The 22,771-nt window shown below is 49.9% G+C and overlaps 1 protein-coding gene across 1 annotated transcript in view; it reads right to left on the bottom strand.

Annotated features, from left to right (window-relative positions):
* Positions 1-378: 378 nt before the first annotated feature.
* TUNAR (transmembrane neural differentiation associated intracellular calcium regulator) overlaps positions 379-22,771 on the bottom strand; it is a 48,908-nt gene continuing 26,515 nt past the window's right edge. Inside the window, exon 2 of the mRNA XM_077780898.1 lies at positions 379-2,877. Coding sequence (XP_077637024.1) covers positions 2,692-2,877 — 186 coding nt within the window. The 3' untranslated portion in view covers positions 379-2,691. The remainder of the gene's footprint in view (positions 2,878-22,771) is intronic.

A 22,771-nucleotide genomic window follows, 5' to 3' on the forward strand; every position in this document is an offset into this window, starting at 1 on the left:
GAGCCCTGTGTCGGGCTGTGTGCTGACAGCTCAGAGCCTGGAGCTTGTTTCAGATTCTGTGTCTCCCTTTCTCTCTGACCCTCCCCAGCTCACGCTCTCTCTCAGAAATAAAATATTTTTAAAAAAGAAAATCTAGAAGAGCCACCAGGAGGCTGTTCCGAGGGCGGGACGGGCAGTTTTCTCCCCTCAATACATTTCAAATCTGTATACCTGAAAAATCACTGGGGCTTCTACGGCCCAAACAAAACAGGTTCTGTTTAAAAGAATCACATTCAGCTTTTTTTTTTTTTAATAAAATAAAAAATAAGTATAGACAAAGGAATGACAGTGAGGTTTTAAAATACCACGGGGTTAAAAAAAGACATCAATAGTTTTTTTTTTAATCCATTGCACCTTTATTGTTTACTCTGTTCACTGTTCAGAATTTTCATACAGTCTTTCTAGAATCACACAGCACCTGGTAGATGGCTCCCTCCCCTGACAGCCCATTTTATTCCTAACCAATCTCCTCTTGTCTCTCATCCTTATTTGTATGATATTCTGCCAGTGTCCAAGGAGTTCCCAAGGGTTATTTAGTTTTTATGGAGGAGGGGGACTGAGGTGTGCCCAGCTGGCCTTTTGCAAAGCCATCGGGTTTGTCTGGGACTGACTCTGAGGGCCCTTTCTTTCCTGTGCCTTCCGCTCCTGTGAATCTCCTTTCTCCAGCAGCCCTCACTAGGCTAAGGAATCGGGCAGATTGGGGATTCTGCCATATGATCTTGGGCAAGTTTCCTGATCTCTCTGAACCCTCCTTTCTTCTACAAATGGTGGGAAAAGAGCCCCCCCCCCATCTCACAGGGGGATTACAAGATTACAGGGGGACTTCAATGACCTAAGGAATATAAAGTGTCTGGCACACAGTGTGCCCTAAATGCATGTCTACTTCCTTCTGGGAGGGAAAAGAAGACACCTGATGAATAATGTCAGAGTCAGGTGCTCAGGGGCATTTGTTTTATAAAAGAACCTGGTCCCTTAGCGGAGTCCAAGAAGTGACTCTCTAATGGTGAATTTCAGACACTACAACAAGGGGAGGGAGAGATCTGGCGGTAGAGACCTCCTGGGCATGATGTGAAGCCAACTAGGCAAGTTTCGTCCATGGGCAAGATTGGCACTGGTAAAAGGAGCTGTGACTCTCTGGCCAGGGCATGCCGCCCCCACAGACAGGCACATGCCCATCTCGGGGAGCCGAGAGAACAGGGCAAATTCACATATAGTCACCCATCCCCAGCAGGGAGGAAGTAGCTTCGCCGGGGTGTAAACCAGGAGCTTGAAGAAGCACAGCAACCTTTAGGGTGATCATTCCGTCCCCTTCTAGTGCCCTTGAAAGGTCACCTGTCGTGTGGGTGTCTTCTCAGCCTGAAAGAGCCAGGTGAGCCCTCTCTCTCTCTCTCTCACACTGGGAGTCCACGTGCCATTTGCACCCCACCTACTTTGAAAAAGGTCCCAGGTGGCTGGCTAACTAAGGAAGGAATTACGCATCTGTGCCGGCCTTTCCCCCTCGTTCTCTCTCACGTGCACGGTACATGGCCACTGAAGTAAAACTCTGATCAATGGTCACCAGAATGAAATAATAATGCGGCCACAGTAAGAAGCTGAATATTCCGTCCTCGAGTTGATCTGTGAATAGAGCTGCCTTCCCCTCTTCAAAGATAGTCCTTTTTACATTTCTTCGAAGATGATCTATCGCTCAGCCCTTGTTCATGCAAAGTTCTCGGTAAGGATATGGTACAACTAAGGTCCACATGCCCACAGTCGTTTTAGATCTCCCATATAACAACAAAAAGCCGCTCAACGGACAATCTTAAAACATGCATCCATCAGGGCCATGGCTGGCACTACAGAAAAATGTCCTCCAGACCAGAGAAAGAGAGAGACAGAGACAGAGAGGGAGAGACAGAAGAAAGGTAAAAGATTCAGGATGTTCGAAGCAGGACTAAAATGGCTATAACCACACAACACCTGCAGTCTACGGGGCAAAGCAGCTAAAACCAACGAAAGCTCTAGGACTCGAGGAGCGCCTCTCCAGGTATTTGGTTCATGCTAAAAAATAGAGCACATTTATTAAAAATATATCATTTATAAACCTTGATATGAACAGATACACACGTCAAGCCAATGAAAAAAAGAAAAATAAGTTATCTCCCCAGTATCAAATAGTTAGACACTTTTGATGGATGGAATTCTGGCAAAGGGCTGCCCCGTGGTTTCTCATCCCCAACAGCTGGTCGTCGCATTAAGGTGAAGCGCGTGACCCGGGAGACGCACCGACGAGCCTCGCCCGCCCCATTCCTCCTTTCCGACGCGTGAAATCCATCAGAGATCTGCGACGCTGGCTTTCTGCGCCCACCTGCTCACCGACGGTGTCAAAGCCTGGCCTCTGGAGTGTTCTTTCGGGCCCCAGGCCGAAGACGTTAAGTTCCTTGTTGTATGAATGGGTTTTGTTGGATTCATTGTGCTTTAGTGTCTGCTCTTCGTAGCAGGAGTGGCTTGTTTTTATGACCGCTTTCTAAAGTTCGAAGGTGCCTTTGCTTGTGCAGCGCGTGCAGGTCAAGCCTGCTTTGCTTGCGCGCAGCGTCCGGTCACTCACCTGCCGACACACAGGACTCCCGTCATCCGGCCGTCGCCGAGGCCCCTCGGCACCCTCGGCGCCATTCACAGAGTGGTGTATATGTATACAAATATGATGACAATCAGGTTCAGAACGGTCCCAATTATGCCCAGCACCGCCAAGACACTCTCTTCCTTACTCTCTCTCTCCTGGCCTCCTCTGTCTTCATCACTTCCACTCGTGATTACCATCTTGGTGGCAAATGTCTTTATCTTCCGCCCCAGGCTAACCTGTAATGGGAAGAGGCAGCACAAAAGAAGATCATTTATCCAGACCACGCGTGGGAGCGAAAACTCACCCACAGATCCCACCCAGGGACACGCCGCTCTGAGTCACGGAGAAAAGGCAGGGCGCGGCCTGTCAACGTCAAGGATGGCTGTCCTGACACTGGCATGAAGATTTCAGCCCAGGACTCCAGCCTGGTGCCACCTCTTCTACCAAGCTTGTTCTCTCTCCTCTTCCTCGAAGTAGAAAACAGAAGCCGCTGCGTAGCAGTTGAACTAAAACGCAAACAGTGTCCACGGCGGCAGGGGTTTTACATGTGTTCACGTACTAGATCACACCCAAGAAATGTCCTGTGCTGCGTGTGTACGAAGAAGGCCTCCTACACGCTACAGGAGCTTGGGCTGCCCTGTGGGCAGGGTGGTCGGGACCCAGGTGATTCGCTGGGGTCAGGAGGACGGCAAGGTGACGAGGCTACCACAAGAAACTCTGGCAGGAGTACAAACTGGAAAGTTCCTTGGCATTACCCAGAGAAGCAAAGGGACACATACTGTCAACTGGGCTGAGCACCTGTGCACCTGGGGGCGTGGGCGGGACCCTCCTATAAGCTTCGTTTGTGACATCAGAGGACCAGAAGCCACCCAAACTAAGTGCACTACGTAGAGAACAGATGGGCATGTGGTGGCCCGTCCACTAGACAAGTCCGGACACGATGGAATATTATACAGCAGTGAAATGAACGAGCTGAGGGTCCGTATGACAATGTGGAGGAAGTCCTAACATGGAATGCACAGTGACAGCATGATGGAGAAGACTTTGGACAGCAGGAGTCAACTCACCAAGGCTTAGAACAGGCAAAAACAAACAAGATACGGTTTAGAGACCTGTGAGGTACAAAGTCTTGTTTTTGAGCAAAATTCATCTCAGAAGCATGCCTGTAATCCAAAGCACTTGTGTATCAAAGCGAATTTCCAGAACCACTGGCTCAGGTGTGATCATGTGACGTCTGACATCACGTAGGATTCATATCGCAAAACATCGCTCGTTTATCCACTTAAAATTTATCAGCAACCTTTTATCGTCTTGCGGAACGCTCGCAGAACACGCTCCTCGCAATCGGAGGTTTTACCGTATTTGGTTTTTAGAAAAAGAAGGGAATGATTAACACAAAATTCAGGAGAGAGGCTTCTCACAGGAAAGGACAATGAGGGAGGCCATTTGGAAGGAGCCCCAAGAGCCTCCAATACACTGGTCACTTTCCATTTGTTAAGCTGGGTGGGGACACCTGGGTGTTCATTTTTCTCCTTATCCTCTGAACTGTATTCATAGGCTTCAGACTTTGTTTCTGTATAATGCATTTTGCAGTAACTGAAATCATTTCTTTCTTTTAAGATGCTACACATGGTTACAGGGGGGGTCCGGGGGGCAGCTGGAGCCTGGTTTTCCATTGGTCACTATCTAAATGATCAAGGTGTGCGTGGTGGTAGCAGCCTGTCTACCTGAAGTGATGGGACTCAGACCAGCACCCCACCCCCACCCCGGGTGCACTTCCTCCTTTAGAGCCAGCAAGTGTTTCACAATCCAGCATGGCAATGGTTAATTTTGTGTGTCCATGTGCCTGAGTCACGGGGTGCCCTGACATTTGTCAAACATTATTCGGGGTGTCTCCATGAAGGTGTTTCTGGATGAGATGAACATGTGAATTGATAGACTGAGTAAAGCCGATGGCTCTTCCTAAAGTGGGTGGGCCTCATCTAATCAGTTGAAGACCTAAAAAGAACAAAAGGGCTAAGTAGGAGGAATTTCACCTGCCTGCCTGCCTGCCTGCCTGCCTGCCTTTGAGCTGGGACATCACGTTCCCTGCCTTTGAATTCAGATGGAAACACTGGCTCTTCCTGGGTCTTCAGCCCGTTTGCTTTCGTGCTGAAACTAAACCCATTGGCTCTCCTGTGCCTCCCGGTTGCTGACTCACCCTGCAGATCTTGAAACTCGCCAGCCTTCATAACGATATGGGCCAATTCTCACAAGTCTCCTTTTATCTCTACCTACCTGTCTATCTATCATCGATCTATCATCCTTCTTATTGTTTCTGTTTCTCTGGAGAACTAATACAGGGGTCAAAAGACATCTCAGGGCAACTATCCAGGAAGGTGGGGGGTGTGGCTGCAAAGTGAATTATCTGCACATCTCTTCCTCTGGGCATGTGAACCCCCAAAAGGGCTGGGTAAGGCCGTGCAGATCAAGTCTAGATTTGTGGGGGATTTTTGTGAGGTTTTTTTACATTTATTTATTTTTGAGACACAGTGAGACAGAGCATGAGCGGGGGAGGGGCAAAGAGAGAGGGAGACACAGAATCCGAAACAGGATCCAGGCTCTGAGCTAGCTGTCAGCACAGAGCCTGACGCGGGGCTCAAACCCACGAACCGTGAGATCATGACCTGAGCCGAAGTCGGACGCTGCACCGACTGAGCCACTCAGGCATCCCTGGATTTGGAGCACTGTACATGCGAGCAGACGTCTGCATAAAGGACAGACAGACACTGAGTGAAGACAGGGGAATTAATGCAGCATGAATGCATGCACACATGAATGAACAAATGTCCTAAAGCAAAGTCTGATTTCGTTCACAGCTTTGGGAGACCAGACAGGCTCAGAGGGGTTCCTACCCTTGCACTTCAGCTCAGCTAGGCAAAGTTTCTGATTGGATCTATTTGCTTTTCTCTTCTTTTTCCTAGTATAGTTTTTAATGATGCATAATACACATACAGAAAAGTGCACAGACTTTAAATGTACAGCTTGATAAATGTTCCCATCTGTTTAGCTAGCAGCAAGATTGAGACACAGAACCTTCTAGGACTCTAGGAGGCCCCTGAGGCACCCTATTCCATTTACTATCTTTTCTGCCTTCTCCTCCCCCCAAAATCATTACCCTGGTTTCTACAGCCTAGGTTAGTTTCGTGTGTTTGTAAATTTTACACAAATAGAATCATAACATGTCCTTTTTCGAGTCTGGTTTCCCCCCCTCAGTCCTACGTTGGTAACGTTCACCTGTGCTGTGTGTAGCTGGGGCTCATTCATTCTTACTGAGAACAGTATCCCATTATATAAACAGACCTATGATTTATGTCTCTATTTACTGCTGATGGACATTTGGATTTCTTCCAGTTTGAAGCCCTAATGCTGCTCAGAACATTCTCGTACACGTCTGTTGGCAAACGTTAAGCATGCGTTTCCCCCAACGTTTCATATACAATTTTTCAACATACACCAAAAAAAAATTTCCAGTGAGCATCCATACACACACCATCAAAACCCACCTTTAACAGGTTACTATACTTGCTTTATCGAATTTCTGTGTGTCTACCCATCCATCTTCCTTTTTGGGTGTATTTCAAAATAAACTACAAATATGATTACGCTTCCCCTTAAATACTGCGGCATGCGAGCATTCACTAGCATTCAATATGTGCTTCCAATTCTTTTGACATAAAACTCATATGGGTGCCATTTCCTACTGGCTACCTACGCCCAGGAGAGGAAATGGGGTATAGGGTGCGCGTGCGTTCTGGTTTGCTAGAAAGTGCTCCGTAGTTTCTCAAAAGGGTTGTGTCCACGTGCTTGTCTGTGGATACTAGAGTGATCGCCTCTTTTCTTCTGGTGGCTCCACAGGCCAGGCTCTGCACCAAGTCACAAGAAGGTGCAAGAACTTTAGAAATCCACTCCTTTCTCTGCTCTAGACAGACCTCTAGCCAGTAAGTAGCCGTCATCTCCTTAGAGGGTCTCTTGTTTCTCGTAGTCTCTCTAGCTGGACTTCGAGCCCCAAGAGGGTGAGCTGCTGAATTCCACTCTAAGCATGGTGCCTGGCGTGGGCCGGGCGCTGGGAGAGGCGTGCGGAATGAATGAGTGTGTGCTGCGCACGGACAGGCATCTTCCAGTCTCTGCAGGGCAGGGAATGGATCGCCGTGGTTGGTGCAATTAGTGCTGTCCTTAAAACCAAAGTCCGATCATCAGAGTCACTCAAGCAAAAGAAAGCACCTGTCAAGGAGGCAGCTTGGTCTCAAGGCTTAATTTAGCCTCTTCCCTGAGTTAACCCGAGATAACTCCGGCTCAGAGGAAGTGGTGGGGAAAAATCAGGTCGACCGTGTTTGCTTTCTGAGGGCTCTGCAGCCAACCAAGGCCCCGGAAGCCTTCTCCACCTCACCGAAGTTACGCCCCAAAGTCTGTCTACAGTGCTTGACTCATCAGCCTGAATTTCTCTGCAGAAACCAGGTTGAAAGTGTAGCTGGATTCCCAGGGGAGCTATGGAGGGCTTCCTAGGAGAGAAGGGGTTGGAACATTCTTTTCCTTGGAAAACACTGCCTGGCCAGTGTGTGCAAGATGAAGAGTGGAAGATTGGCTTGAAAGCCACAGCAGTAATAGATGTGGGAAGGGGAACGAAACCAAAATGACACAGAAAGCAAAGTCTGGGGCTGAGCAATGCAAAACATAAAGCTTGCTGCACATGTATACATTCATTCATTCACTCCGTCATTCACTCGTTTCTCCCTGCCAGGGACTGGGTGGGAGGGGAATTGGGGAGTGACTGCCTGATGGATGAGAAAGCCACTTCTTTTGGGGGTGAGAAAAATGTTCTAGAACAGATTTTGGTGATGGCTGCACAACTCTGTGTATACACTTAAACCACTGAATTGTATGCTTTAAATAGGTGAATTTTGTGGTTTATAGAGTGTATCTTTTTTTTTAAGTTTATTTATTTATTGTGTGTGTGAGAGAGAGAGCGAGCCTGAGCAAGGGAGGGGGGCAGAGAGAGAGAGAAAGAGAGAGAATTCCAAGCAGGCTCTGCACTGACAGCACAGAGCCCAATGCATGGCTCGATCCCACGAACTGGGAGATGGTGACCTGAGTGAAAATCAAGAGTCAGACACTTAACAAACTGAGCCACTCAGACACCCCTTCTGTATCTTAATGAAGACTTACTTAAAACAATATTTAAAATGTAAAGATGTCTCAGAAGTCTATCTTGAAAGGTTAGCATTGGTAGTTGTATCTGAAAGAAAAAGCCCCTAGAAGTAAATCTAACATGTAAAATCTTTATAAAGGATTATCAGACTTTACTAAGAGACTTAAAATTAGACCAACATAAAAAGGGAGATATACCATCTTCATGGAGTGCAAGATTCCACATCACAAAAGCATCAGTTCTTCCCCATGTGATCTATGGATCTGCTGCACTTCCAGGCAAAATTTCCTCAGGGTTTTTGGTGCTAGTTGATAGGCTGATTCTAAAACGTATCAAAATGCGAAGATCTTAAAATAGCTAAGATCTTTTCTAAAGAATAGAGGAGGAGGATTTGCTTCAAAAGACCTCAAGAAGTACTTTGCTGCTTTAGTTACAAAATCTTAGAGATCTACGCGAAGAGAACATAAACAGAGCTACATGTGCATGGGCAGTGCTGATCAGTGGGAGGGAATGGGCCTTTGATAAGCAGTGCTAGATAACTAAGCAGCTAGGGTCAGGGGGGAAGATTAGAGTTGAACCAGTATTTCATCAGTTCCCAATGGATTAGAGATAGCTGTGAAAGGGAAACTTAACTTTTAGAAGACAGTATAAGAGGCGTCTGGGTGGCTCAGTTAGTTAAGCGTCTGACTTTAGCTCAGGTCGTGATCTCACAGTTTGTGGGTTTGAGCTCTGCGTAAGACTCTGTGCTGACAGCTCAGAGCCTGGAATCTGCTTTGGATTCTGTGTCTTCCCTTCTCTCTGCCCCTTACCCTGCTCATACTCTCTCTCTGTTTCTCAATAATAAATAAATGTTTAAAAAAAATTTTAATAAAAATTTAAAAAAAGAAGACAATGTGACTTTCTTTATGATCTTTTCGTAGGGGTATCTTAATAAGACATAAAGGCTCAAGCTATAAGCGAGGATACTAATAGAGGCAATCACATTAAACTCCATGTTTATCAAAAGAAGACCATAAAAAAGTGACGTTACTAAATCACAAACCAGGATGTACATGTACCCTATATATACCCTATATTCCCTGGATATCACACACACCATGTTATAGTCAAGTCAGTGAGAAGATGATAAACTTCCAGTACAAAACTGGGCAAAAACCATGTTCAGGAACTTCCCCAAATAAAGAAGTTAAACCTCAGTAATCAGAGAAACGCAAGTTAAAATACAACGAGCTACTACCCAACAGTCATCAGCTTCCCAAGAGCGTTAAGATCCACCCAACACTGACAACACATGTTCTGAGGCTCCAGTCACAGGAGTGTGAGCTGGACGCGGTCACTCTGGAAAGCAGGACATCGTCTCGTAAAGCCGAACGTACTCGGACCCTGATGACCCGCCATCGCCCTTGGGGCGCCCACCCTGAATACACCTGCAGCTACGCACCCAGTGACACAGCCAGGAACGCTCACAGACAGCCTGAGCAACATGCAGGAGACAACGCAAACGCCCATCCACGGCGGCCTCGACCCGCTGTCCCATCTCATGCACGGAAATGACACGCGGCAGTGAAAATGCCATCACGCCCGTGTGTGGATCACGAACGCAGGGCGTGTGAAAAGGCTCGCGGCCAAAGACCGCACGAAAAGTGTTTCCCTTTATAGAAAGTTTGGAAACCACCGTACATTATCCAGAGACATAAATGTGATCAAACTACAAGGAAACGCGAGAGAATCACAAACACAAAGGCAAAGAAAGCAGCCAGGACTAGTGAGCAGTGAGGGGCAGAGGATGGGGTCGGGGAAGGGTGTTCAGGGACCCCAGAAGTAGAGGTAATACTTCCTAAGCTGGAGAGTGGGTACAGGGGAGTTTATTCTTTATGCTTCACACTAAGGATGCTTCTGTTATCTAATAACCAATCAATGAATTCGTTATTATTATAGCGGAGTAACTGATTAACAGTAAACAATACTGATAACAAAGTATTAATAACAACAGCAAGAACAATGGTCGTCTAAAGACTGGGGGTATGAGTGCTCCGCTAAACGTCAGAAGCAGCGCCTCTGGGCTGCTTCTGAAAATCACACTCATAGTCGGCCCAGTGGGGCCACAGGGCCTTGGAAGAGAGGCCACAGGAGTACAGAGTGCTGGGTGTGGCCCGGGTATGGGGGGTGCAGAGCCACACATGGGGGGGCCTGGACAGAAGTCAAGGGCCCCGTGTGTCCCCTGGAGCCGCAGAGCGTCAAGGCCAGCAGGCACTGAGGTCGCTGGCCCCCTGGCCTGCTCGGCGTCCATGCCCTTCTTTTGGTCACGTCTCCACCCAGGCTGAGCCCATCAGAAGCTCCCGGAGCCCAAACCCGGGCAGGGCACCGAGGGCGGGTCTGCTGTAGATGCTGGGTCATCTCGGCCACCGCCCGGGGGCCTGGAGCCAACCTGACTTCTGCCCTTTTTCAGGTTCTGTGGCCCGTCTCCTCTGTCCCATGAATGACCTCCTCGAACTACCCCGAGAAATACTGTTTTTGCTGAAGGTAGTCAGAACCCGTTTCTTACCCATATCTGCCACTTACGACCAAGGAACTTTTTCACTCGTACAGAATAGGCATCAAGTGCATTCTGTTTGCTTCGTCCTCTGACCTTGGAATCCCCACTGCAGGAGCTCCACATGCTTTCTGAATACCTCCTGTCATTCTGGAACTAACCACTGTCAGGCCAGCTTACTCTGCCCGCCCACAGCTCAGTCCGGAACATTCTCACTTGCTTTCAAACGGCACATCCTCTGGGCGCCTGGGTGGCTCAGTCGGTTAAGCATCTGACTTCAGCTCGTCATGATCTCACAACCCGTGGGTTCGAGCCCCACATTGGGCTCTGTGCGGACAGCTCAGAGCCTGGAGCCTGCTTTGATTCTGTGTCTCCCTCTCTCTCTGCCCCTCCCCACTCATTCTCATTCTCTCTCTCTCAAATAAACAAACATTTAAAAAATTTTTAATGGCACATCTTCGCTGTAACCGACATCCACTGGAATCACGGGTATAACTGGTAACTAAACAAAAACAAATCCTCATCTTCTGAAAGGCAACACCTAGGTTTTGAAACACTGAGCAGTGTGAAGAAATGGCTTCAAATACATCAGCCCTGACCCTGTGGGTCACTAGATGTGTGACTCGGGCAAGCTGCTTCAGCTCTCTGAGACTCAGTTTCCTCATCTGTAAAGTAGGAGTAAATAATTAGCTTGTAGGATTAGAGATACTGCCTGTAAACTGCCCTGCTCAATTGACAGAATGTCATCTCACGGTCCCACGAGCCTTCTTTCCACCAGCCACGCACCCCCCTTCCCAATCGCCATCCCTGTCATGGAAAGGCCCCTTCTACAACCCCAGCATACATCAGGAAAACGTTACTGCAGGAAAGGGGTCCCCACCCCAAAGGGGACAGGGCATCCCCCCCCTCAACCCACTGCAGCCCACCCACTGAGGCTGCCAGGAAGCACGTGGGCCCTGGGGCCACCACACCACACTGAGGATTCACGACACTACAAAGCCACCTTGCTCCCTTCCTGGTGGACGAAAGGGAGCGTGTTTTGAACCCCAGAACAGGAGTGTGTATTTGGATCATGTTACATTTCAGCGGGCTGACTTTTTTTTTTAAGTTTTTATTTATTCATTTTTGAGAGAGAGAGAGAGAGCGCAAGCACGGGCATAAGCAAGGGGAAGGGCAGAGAGAGATGGAGGCACAGAATCAGAAGCAGGCTCCAGGCTCAGGGCTGTCAGCACAGAGCCAGACAAGGGGCTCAAACTCAGGAACTGTGAGATCATGACCTGAGCCGAAGTTAGACGCTTCACCAGCCGAGCCACCCAGCGACCCCTGGGCCAGCCAGCCGGTGACTTCTGCTCCCTGGCAGCCCGTTAGTTCATCTTGGCTGCTAGCCGAACACGTCTGCTGAAAATCCCCTCCTTTCACCAGCTGGGTGCACATACCGTCTGTATTTCTGTCTGGCTGACTCCCTCCTCACTTTTGACCCAGAATCCAGTTAATACCAACTCATCAATTAGCAAGCTCCTGATGTCGTCACTCCGTTGTCTGCCTGCTCCTCCTGTCCACATTCCGCCGTCTTTTCTACAAGGTGCTGTGAAGTCCGGCTAGGCCTTCTAGGTCCACTGGGTGGCTGACTTTGCCAGAAAGAGACATGGCTGAGAGGTGTCCCAGCTCAGGAATCCACGCAGGGTCCTGGCACACTCTGCGCCTTCTGTGGGCTTGTGGGTCCCTATTTGCTACTTCTCTACACCTACTTCCCAGAGCCACACTTACTAGGAGTCAAAGAGCTTCCTTCAACAAGCTACTTCATGATCAGTAAGAAACAGATGAGGGGCGCCTGGGTGGCTCACTTGGTTGAGCACCCGACTTCAGCTCCAGTCATGATCTCGCAGTTTGTGAGTTCAAGCTCCGCTCTGTGGAGCCTGGAGCTTCGAGCCTGGAGCCTGCTTTGGATTCTGTGTCTTCTTCTCTCTCTGCCCCTTCCCCATTCACATTCTGTCTGTCTCTCTCAAAAATTAATAAACATTTAAAAAAGTTAAAAGAAAGGAATAGACAAAAAAAATCATGGAATTATGACCTACTTACTGAACATTGCACAGCAGTTAAAAATGATGGTAACAAAAACCACACAGCACATAGGAAGATGCCCACGCTCTGAGAAGGGGAAAAAAAACCCAGGATAACATTCAGGTCCACTTAGGGTTTGCAAATATTACTGTCAAAACCTCACTTGTACGGAAGAAAATCCAGAAATTATCTGGAATGCAGCCACTGGTGTTATTTTACTTTCCTGACGTTCAAAGCACACATTTACGTAAATAAAAATAGGAAGATTCCAGATGCTCCTGCTCTCCTACAATCTTTGGAAAAACCTCACCGCCCCAGGGACAAGAACAGAGCATCCAGGAGGGGCCTGGGTGACTCAGTTGGTTAAGTGTCCGACTCTTGGTTTTGACTCAGGTCGTGAGATCAAGCCCCACATCAGGCTCAAAGTGGAACATGGAGGCTGCTTGGGATTCTCTCTCCCTCCCTCTCTCTCTCTCTCAAAATAAATAAGCACACAAAAAAGAAAAAACTGTCCAATGCAGCATGCTAGGGGACATCTCTGCTGCAGCCGTGGGCATCTGAGCTGGAAAGGGGGCGGCGGTGGCTGTGTATGAGAAGGCAAAGTGATAAAGTTCCCAACAGCCTTTGCAGAACTTAGCAGAGACCTGCAGGAAGGAGTCGGCTTTGGTTTCATCGAATTCTAGGAGAAACTTGTTTTTCAAAACGATGCCAGTCTGGGAACTTCATCTGCACTGAAAGGTACCACATAGTCAAGACAAGGGGAGGTACCGTGTCATCCAAATTCTTTCTATAGCTCACTACCGTGTTCTCCCTGGTGTGACACAGGCTCAGTCACCACTCCAAGTGCTTCTCGGTCTCGAGAAGATTTCCGTATTTTGGGATGAGGAAAAGAGTCACTCTGATCCACTCCTGCCTGGAAATTCAAAATCACTGGGGTGGCCCATTGAGGGGATGCGGCGGGAACCTCTCCCCAGAGAGAAATCTCCGTGGCTGCCTAAACACAGCACCCCTGGGGAACCTAGGGCCGTGCTTCCAACAGATATGCCCGGAGCGCCCATGCTGAGCCAAGCTCCGGACTAAGCCACAGGGAAACACCAACAGACGAGGCCTTTGGCGTTCAAGAACCTCACGGCCCAGAGAGGGGACAAGACAGGCAAATCACTGTGGCAATGCTAGCGGCGGGCACTGGCGGGCACAAAGAATGCAGGAGTCCCCACCCGCCTGGAAGGGCACATAAGGAAGTGTCCCTGAAGATGGGCAGCGTTGAAACGGACATGTGCAAGTCCAGTGGGACCAGCTCGGCGATGGGGGCAGAGGAGGGGCGTGCACTCAGGAGACGAGCAGGTTCAGGGGAAAAGCAGAAGTGTGGAAGGCTGCAGCGCGGCGGGGTGATGAGGCTTCCTGGTGAGCGTGGGAAGAGCTGAGGCTGCAGGTGGAGAAGAGGCCAGCATGGGACGTCTCTTGCAAACGACGCAAAAGAATTTTGGGATTCAACAGATGCAATGCATCCGTGATGTTCAATTCGTATTTATTTTCTCAACGGTACGTGTATGCATGTATACTCTTTTGGATGCTTGAGATATCTCATCATCAATTTAAAAAAACCCATTTGGCTCCTAAAATCAGGTTACATTAAGTGGAAGCTGGTGACCTGCTTTCCAGGTCAGATGGAACGTTCTAGATGGAACGTTTCCATCCAGTGGCTCCTAGATCTGCCACCATTTGAGGTCTTGCTCTTTGCCTTCCTGGGCCTCAGGAAATCTGCCAAGAACCTCTCTCCAAGGGACAGGAACCCCTCCCCCAGGTGAGGTCCTGGAGGGGCTGGGCATGTGTCGGGAGGGTGAATCCCTCCACATATGCCCATGCCAGCCCGGGGGCCACAGAATGGCCTGGGGGCCACGGATGGCCACTCAATGGAGTGGCAGACAGGACAGCCCCGGGTACTGAAATTAACTCCGAGTCCCCAAGAGTCACTGAAGAGAAAGAACATCTGTAAAGCATTTAATCAGCTCAACAAAAGTTCACGATTCTTCTTCTTCTTCTGAGCAAGTAGAGCGCTGTCCGTCATTAACTGCCAAGATGTTCCCGGGTCTGCCTTTGCACACGAGGCCCGTCTCTGTCACGCTGTGGCCCGCAGATGCTCCTCCAGCCACACACGGCCATGCCAATCATAGCTGCTAATTAGTAAGCACACCGCATGGGCCAAGCCCCGTGCCGTTCGGCCAGCCACCCACGCAACAGAGCTTTATCCAGCACCTGCTCCACTCTGGGTCCTTTTCTAGAACATTGGGATGCAGACAAAAATAAGTGGTATTCCTATTTCAGAGATAAGGAATTGAGACTCAAATGAATTACTCAACACCTACAAGGCGCCAGGCCCTGTGATAGGCAGCGGGGATACTGCAGTGAATAAAACAAAGAACTCAAACAACAGAGTCAGGTTCAGACCCAGGAGCTGGTTCTGCTGCCCAAAGCTGCCCATCTCCTGCCTGCCCTCAGGTGCACCCGCATCCCATCTTACTGTGTCCCCGCCCCCTACCAATGCCGAGCTCCTGCCACAGTGCCTTTGCTCACACTCCCTCCTTGGCTTGGACAACTGTGCTCATCCTTCCAGGCTCAGCTCGCTTGGAAGCATCTCCAGGGACCCCCTCTTGATGTCAGGAGGCCTGCTGCGGACTCCATCTGAGCATCTCCTGCTCGAGCCTGTAACTCTCCCTTTATCTGGAGTCTTCCCCATTGAACTGTGAGTTCCTCAGGAGGGACAGGCCCGGATCCGATTCATCTCCCTGTCCCCCCGCCCCTGCCCCTATGCCTGGAGCAGTGATGGTGCCCAGTGTACTGGGTGAATGAAAAGATGGACCTCAAGTGAGCCTGGGGAGGCCCAGCTTTCAGGTCGGGGGAGGGAAAGTCATGGGAGGCAGCTGAATGGAGGACAGGGATGGTCCAGCCCAGCCAGCTGGCCCTTACTAGAAAGAGACGGCCAGTGAGAAGAATCTGTGGGCAAATGGGCATGCCCTCTTACCCGGCGCTGCAAGCAGGGGTCCGCCAGGGTAGGCAGGCTGGGCTAGTGTGTGTGTGCTGGGGGTGCTGACTGGGGACTCCTGGTGGGGAGACCAAGGAAGGGGTCCTCTGCTCTGAGGCCAGGTCAGAGGGGCCACTCCGGCCCCAGCAGGTCACACTCAGAGCCCCGGACAGAGTGGAACCTGCCCTCCCGCTCTGCTCCTATGTGGGAAAGAGCCCGGGTACATCTCCCTGGGCTCAGTTTGGTCATGTGACCAAGGAGAGCAGATGCTAAGGTACAAGGGCCCTCGGCGGACCTCTTTCTTCCCTCACTAAAGAGGCTTGGTTTACTGTGTGTGGAGTAAGGAAAGTTTAAACACTGGTTACCAAGAGAAAAACCAGCTCCCTATACTAACACTTAAAAGTAAATTAATCACTATTTCCCATGCTCAGATGAGAGCACATTTTTTAGTTTTGGGGAAAATTAATTATATAAGCCTAGACTTCCCCATGGAGCCCAAGTCATGAGGTAGTTCTGCGATGAGTTGGCTTAAACCAAGTGGTGAAAACGAGAACTCAGGCTAGTGGTATAGCCCACCAGCCCCACCAGCAACATTGCATCTACCAAGCATCCACTTGGCCATGGACCCCACCTGCCAGTAGACTCCACCCCCATTATCCAGGACCAGCAGGAAATAGGGAAGGAGCCTGGGACTCTAGACATCTAGCTCTTGGTTCCTGACTGGCCCCCAGTGAGCGTGTCACTGAAGCACATGGCCCGCCCCCTCCAGTCCTCATCTGTAATGGACTCGGGATGGACACGAACCGTTGACTTCTAACAAGAAACACATGCTTTCCAACAGTTGAGCAAAAAACTTACCAGAAAGGCAACTGAGCAACACCTAACAAAAGTCCATACCCACTGGCTGGCCAACACAGCAGCTCCACTCCTTGGATTCTACCATGAAGTTAACCCCCCAGCTCGACAAAAAATACACCTGCAAATTTATTTATCGAAGCATCATTTGTAAACGCAAAAATAGAGGCGACCTAACTGCCCAGACATAGGGGAGTGGCTCACTAAACTCTGGTACCCACACACAATGGAACACTGTGCTGCTGTAAAGAAAGGAAGCGTGATGTAAACAGATGTGGAGAGAATTCCACAATATACCATCTGGTCAGAAAAGCAAAGAGTGAAAGAGTACTCATGGTATGTTACCCTTCACATAAGAAAGGGTTACAAAATACAGAACCTGCTCTTTAGAGGGCGGGAGTCAGATATGGAAGATCTACGGGGGGAGGGAAATAAAGGGGTGGAAGGTTGGGGATGGGATCGGGATGGCAGAGGACATCCGAGTGACCTCCCTTGGAGTAGGTCTTTCAGTACAGATCTGACTTCAAAGCACTGTACTGTTCCATGTGGCCTTCATACACCCAGCACACAAAAAATGATTATAACCACCCAAGACGTGAGGGAAACCCAATGCGAAGTACACATACCAATGAATGGACCAAACCAGTACAAATACGTAGCTTACCCACACAGAAGGGGAGGGGGAGAAAAAACACTCACTTCCAAAGAGACTTTGGAAAACAGTATCCTGACCAAACAGTGGAGAGCCAAAGACAAAACACTGAACACAGATACTGTCACCTGGTCACCGACTGGGAAAGTGTTTACCACAGGGGTATGGGTTAGCAATTCGGAACTCATGCGTACTTGAATTAAGAAAATACATCTTAGCTACTGAGAACAGTCTCTCCCAATTGGAGAAAGAAGTTACAAATAAGAAAGGTGGAGAAGGGTAATGTGGGGCTGCTGCTGTTGGGACTAGAATTTGAGAGCTCAGAGCTGACTCCCGGTTCTCAATGTACACTCAGGTCGGCAGATGCAGAAACACACATGATATGTTGGTGCACGTCCATGTCATCCCAGCTCTGTCCCCTAAAGGGGCCTAGAAGCAGGGATGCCCCAGGAGCAATGAGCACACTCAGCTCCCAGGCTTTGGTTTCTATGCACCACGCTTCAGTGCTCCAGGGCTCCTTGGAGAAGTGGCTGATTGCAGGGCTGGGGAAAGGAATACAAAAGATGAGCCTTGAACACCTTGTGATTCGAGAAAGCAAGAATATGCCCCCAGAACGACCAGAGGGCATGGGCTGGCCAGAGACAGCAGCACAAAACTGAAAGAGATCCTAATATTAGGCTAAGTCTGAAACAATCTGAGCTGGAAAATAATCACTGTTATCAGATTGGAATTCACAGAAGAAATGAAATACCTAGGAGTCTATACTGATAGAAATAAATAATCGCATGCATACACACATGGGGGAGAAGGACCAGTTCTTTCTTACGGTATAATTTCCAAGTAATAAATGCGGGAGGAAAGCAGGAATTAAGAAAATCGCCATTAGGCAAACTTCACGGCAGTAACTGCCGGAGACAAGATCCACTGACAGATGCTAAAACTAAAGTAAAGTAGGGGCGCCTGGGTGGCTCAGTCGGCTAAGCATCCGACTTCGGCTCAGGTCATGATCTTGCAGTTCGGGAGTTCAAACTCTGCGTCGGGCTCTGTGTGACAGCTCTGAGCCTGGAGCCTGCTTCGAATTCTGTGTCTCCCCCTCTCTCTGCCCCTCCCCAGCTCATGCTCTGTCTCTCAATAACAAATAAATGATAAAAAAAAATAAAAATAAAAATAACAGGTGGAAGTTTAAGAAGAAACAGGATTTGCAGAGTCTCAAAGTACCTCCCCCAAGGACTGTGTAGAAAAGATGGGAACTTGATGGTGGAGGAGCCTGGCAGACGCCACGTCGGCCAGCAGTCAAGGGCATCGTCACCATGACAGGACATAGACACCGTGAACCCCCAGCACGAGGCATGAACAAGGTACAGCATCACCTCTGTGGGGTTCTTGCCCCGAAGGCACACTTCTGGGCCACTCCTGACGAAACCTCAGACAAACCCAAACTGCGGGGCATTCTACAAAATAACTAATGGGCACTTTTCCAAAAGCACCAAGGGTGTGAGAGACAGGGAAAGTACAAGAAGCCCTTCCAGACAGGAAGGGACCAGGTGAGCCCGCTAAAAATAAAGCAATGGGGGGTCCCAATGGGGTCCTGAGGCAGAGAAGGACACGAGCGGAAAACCTGGTGACATCTGAACAAGGGGTGTGGCTCGGTCGGTCATGTTGTCCAAGGCTCCCTTTCTGGGTCCGCTGACCCCACTCTGGTCACACGTGCGGAGGACCTGAGGACAAGCGCAGTGAGGAGAACCTTCTGAACCATTTCTATACCTTTCAAGTCTTACTTGGTGTGTTTGTTTAGAAAAAAAGAGGAAACACTTAAATTCATCACTCAGTTATTCCACTAGCACTCATGCCAACGCACCAGGCCTTTGCTGGGCCCTACTTAGGATTTGTTGCAGTGTGAGTGCTCTGTGGGGGTGGGAGGTGGATAGATGCTAAGGGGTCTCAGATCTGACCCAGAGCTTCCAGGGGCCTTTGGTCACAGGCCTCAGCTTGGTCCTTGGTTACAGAGAGATCCCCAGAACTGAAGGGAACTTCTGGAACATTCTGCCCAACGTCCTCAGCCGGGACTGGAGTCCTGAAGGGAAGGGGTCCAGAGTTGGGCCCTGTGGGGGTTCTCTCCAATTCCCGGCCCCCCCTGCAGACCCTGCCCACCCTGGTTCTCAGAAGCAATCGGGATCCGAGGGCAGCCTCGCTCAGGAGCTGAGTCTAAGGGCCCTGTGTTCCAGTCACTTCAGATTCTGCATTTGGGAGCTAATACCCAGGCGTGGTCAGCACACATCTGTGGCTTTCTTTTTAGGACCAGCCTCTGGCTGTGCAGGCTCTGTGAGTCTCTGTCCCAGAAGCCTGCTTGGCGACCCTGGGTCTGGGCTGTTGACTTCTGTGCCGGTTCCCCATCCTCAGGGACAAGTGTTCTACTCTAGAGCCTTGGCTGCTCTGCTCCTGAGGCTGTGCAGTGGAAGGGAGGGTCAGGCTGTCTGCCTTCCTGAGNAAGCTGAGGCTTAGGGCCCTGTGTTCCAGTCACTTCAGATTCTGCATTTGGGAGCTAATACCCAGGCGTGGTCAGCACACATCTGTGGCTTTCTTTTTAGGACCAGCCTCTGGCTGTGCAGGCTCTGTGAGTCTCTGTCCCAGAAGCCTGCTTGGCGACCCTGGGTCTGGGCTGTTGACTTCTGTGCCGGTTCCCCATCCTCAGGGACAAGTGTTCTACTCTAGAGCCTTGGCTGCTCTGCTCCTGAGGCTGTGCAGTGGAAGGGAGGGTCAGGCTGTCTGCCTTCCTGAGCCCTGCCTGTGTCTACCTCACCTCTTCCGCCCCTTTGCCCCTTAGATCTCTGCATCTTACGGCCGTGACCACTGCACGGGGCCCCACAAACCCTAAATAGCGACTGGCTTGTCTGGTCTCAGTTTGTGTGCCAGACTGACCTTTCCCCAGCTCCCCAAAGCGGCAGACCCGAGTCTAAGCCAATCACCTCGGCCACGCAGCCCATCTCAAGGTATGTCAGGCCAAGCTCCAGATTTTTCCTAAGGGACTAAGCAGACACGATGTCACAAGGGAGCGAGCCTTCAAACACATTCAGATCCCACAGAGCCCGCCAAGCCCCTCCTCCCCAGCTGTGGTGATTATAGATCAGAACAAATCTTCTGACATCCTCTCCCATCGAGCGGCAAGCATCTGAGTCCCCTCCCCGTGGGTGACAGCACACAGGGGCGGTGGCCTGGGCAGCTGCTGGGCCCAGCCCTAAGAGACTCGCAACGTCTACCTCCTGTCTCTCAGAGCACTCCACTCTGGGGGAAGCCAGTCACCAGGTAAGAAGTCCAAAGACCCCAAGACTGCCTGCTATGAAGAGGCCCAAGCTCGCCCCCTGGAGAGGAGCGTGGGGCCAAAGGCCAGCCAGCCACCAGACGTCCCAGCAGGGGGCCCTGTGCGCCCCAGCCCCGGGCCACCATCTGACTCCACCACAAGATGGACCCACGTCAGAGCTGCCCAGCTGAGCCCATCCACCTGCAGACCCGCGACAGATACTAACGACTTTCGTCTCAAACCACTAAGTTTCAGATCGGTTTTGTTACATACCAATAGGTAAAAGGACCCTGGCTGAAAGAGGCTTCTGGTTAAGATTCCAAAGGAGAGGTTTTCCTTCTTTAAGCAGAAGCAAGTGCTTCCAGCAAAATCTGATAAGCAGGCAGACAGGGCCTTTTGGGGAACAGCATAGATTACGAACGTTCTCATTTGTAAAGTGGGGGTCACGATTCTCTGAGGAATCAGACGAGCCTCGTGTGAGCTGGACTGAGCTGGCTACGTCTGGGATAATGTCGCTGTGTGTCACTGTTTGTGTCTACGGGGACAGGGGGCGGGGGATGGGGGAAGGGCCACTGCATGCCAGTTCCGAGTTTTCTGCAGATCGCTGGAATCGAGCAGAGTCTCTGGATTTCAGGGCTGGTCGTCCCTCACATGGATGGCCCCGCTGGGCTCTATGCCATCCTCCCTCCCTCCCTCCCTGCTCGCCAAGCAGTCTGGGACGCTGGGAAGGCAGTTCGAGGAGCCTCTGGGCTACCGGCCCTTCCTGGGGGTGAGGCAGTGTTCTGAGCACTTCAAATCCACTAGCAATGGATCCTCACAACACATGAAGAGGGGGTGGTGATATCTTCACAGTTATAAATGAGCGAAGTGGGGCCAGCCAGGTGGAGCGACCGTCCCCGGCAGGTCGCACAGCCAGCAAGGATAAGAACAGGGATTCGAACCCACACATCAGACTGGGCCCATGGCCCCTGGTATGTGATTTCCTGGCAAGCAGCCACAAACCTCCCTTCTTTCATTCCTGGGCCTGTTTCCTCGTCTGCAAAATGTGATAACACTTACCTAATAACTGCAGTGTGGGCTCAATGAGACCTTCACGGTGCCCGATGCACATTTCTCCTCAGCGCGCTTAATGACTCATGGTTGCAAATAAAGGATATTTACTAAGGAAATGTATCTTTATTTTTGTTTTGTTTTTTTCTTCCAAAGTCCCACAAGAGAAAAGATAATTCCTTTTCAGGAAATCTCACTTGAAGACCTCCATCAGATCAGAAACAGAAGCTGAATGAGTGTGAAGGAAGGTGGACCTCCCTGAGCAATACGGAGGCATCAGCTTTTTAAAAAAAAAAAAAAAAATGTTTATTTTTGAAAGAAAGAGAGAAAGAGCCAGGTGGCAGCAGGAAGAGGGAAGACCAAGAATCCCAAACGGGCTCCATGCTGTTCCGCACAGAGCCCGACATGGAGCTCGATCCCACGAACCGGGAGATCATGACCTGAGCCGAAATCAAGAGTTGGATGCCTAACTGACTGAGCCACCCACACGCCCCAGGGAGGCATCGGTGTTTAGTCCTTCCCCCCAAGGTCCATGGTGAGAGGTCCAAATAGAATATGGAAAGGATGTGGCCAGAAAGTCCTGCCAAGAAGCCCCCCCCATGATTCCCCAGTGCCTGTGCGCCCCCACTTCTAAACGCCTCTGGGGAGATTCTAGGGTTCCTAACAGCTCCTGTAATTGAGATTTCTTAGCAATGCCGTCTTGCTGAGCAAATGGCCCAGCTGGCTAGCTGGGGCTCAACAGTGTGTGTTTCATGAATATTTTTCTTTGGAGGGCTGTACCCATCAACATTCCACTTACTCAGGAACATCTGCATTTTAATGTGATTTTTTCCGACACAACCAGACAGCTGGGTGGGTTTTACCCACTGAGGAGATACAACAATCTCATCTCTGCATACAGATCACCCCAAATGTGTTTGTGTCCAGGCTGGAAACCGCATCCATCTGAATTGATGGCATTTTTTTTGGAGAAATGGCTCCTGACATACGGAGAAAAGTCAGGGTTACAGTTTTGATCCAATACTTGTCCAAAACAAACAGGAGGGAAAAAAAATCGTTTCAAATGGATTTTGCTACAAGGTGTCATCACTGAAAAAACACACACCCTGCGGCTCCTGCCTCCCTATCCAGATTCCTCCTCCTTCCTCTGTCAGTCATTCCTGCACTTACTAGACCAGCCCCCTTCTACCTTTCTTGAAAAATATCACCCCAGGGCCTTTGCACTTGCTATCTCCTCTATCAGCATTCACACTGCTCTAACTTCTGTGCTGACTCACAGCACCGAGGCTCGGCTCAGACCTCCTGTCATCAGGAAAAGCCTTGCCGGCCACCCTGTGGATAAAGGTCTGACACCTTTCATTCTCCATTCACATGCCCTACTTTATTCTCATCGAAGGGCTGATCACAGCCTGAAAGCATATTATTTTTTTCACCACTCCGCCCCATGTTGGAGATAAGCTACGCGGACAAC

The sequence above is a fragment of the Crocuta crocuta genome, unplaced genomic scaffold (assembly GCF_008692635.1).
Source record: "Crocuta crocuta isolate KB4526 unplaced genomic scaffold, BGI_CrCroc_1.0 scaffold299, whole genome shotgun sequence".
Classification (NCBI taxonomy): domain Eukaryota; kingdom Metazoa; phylum Chordata; class Mammalia; order Carnivora; family Hyaenidae; genus Crocuta; species Crocuta crocuta.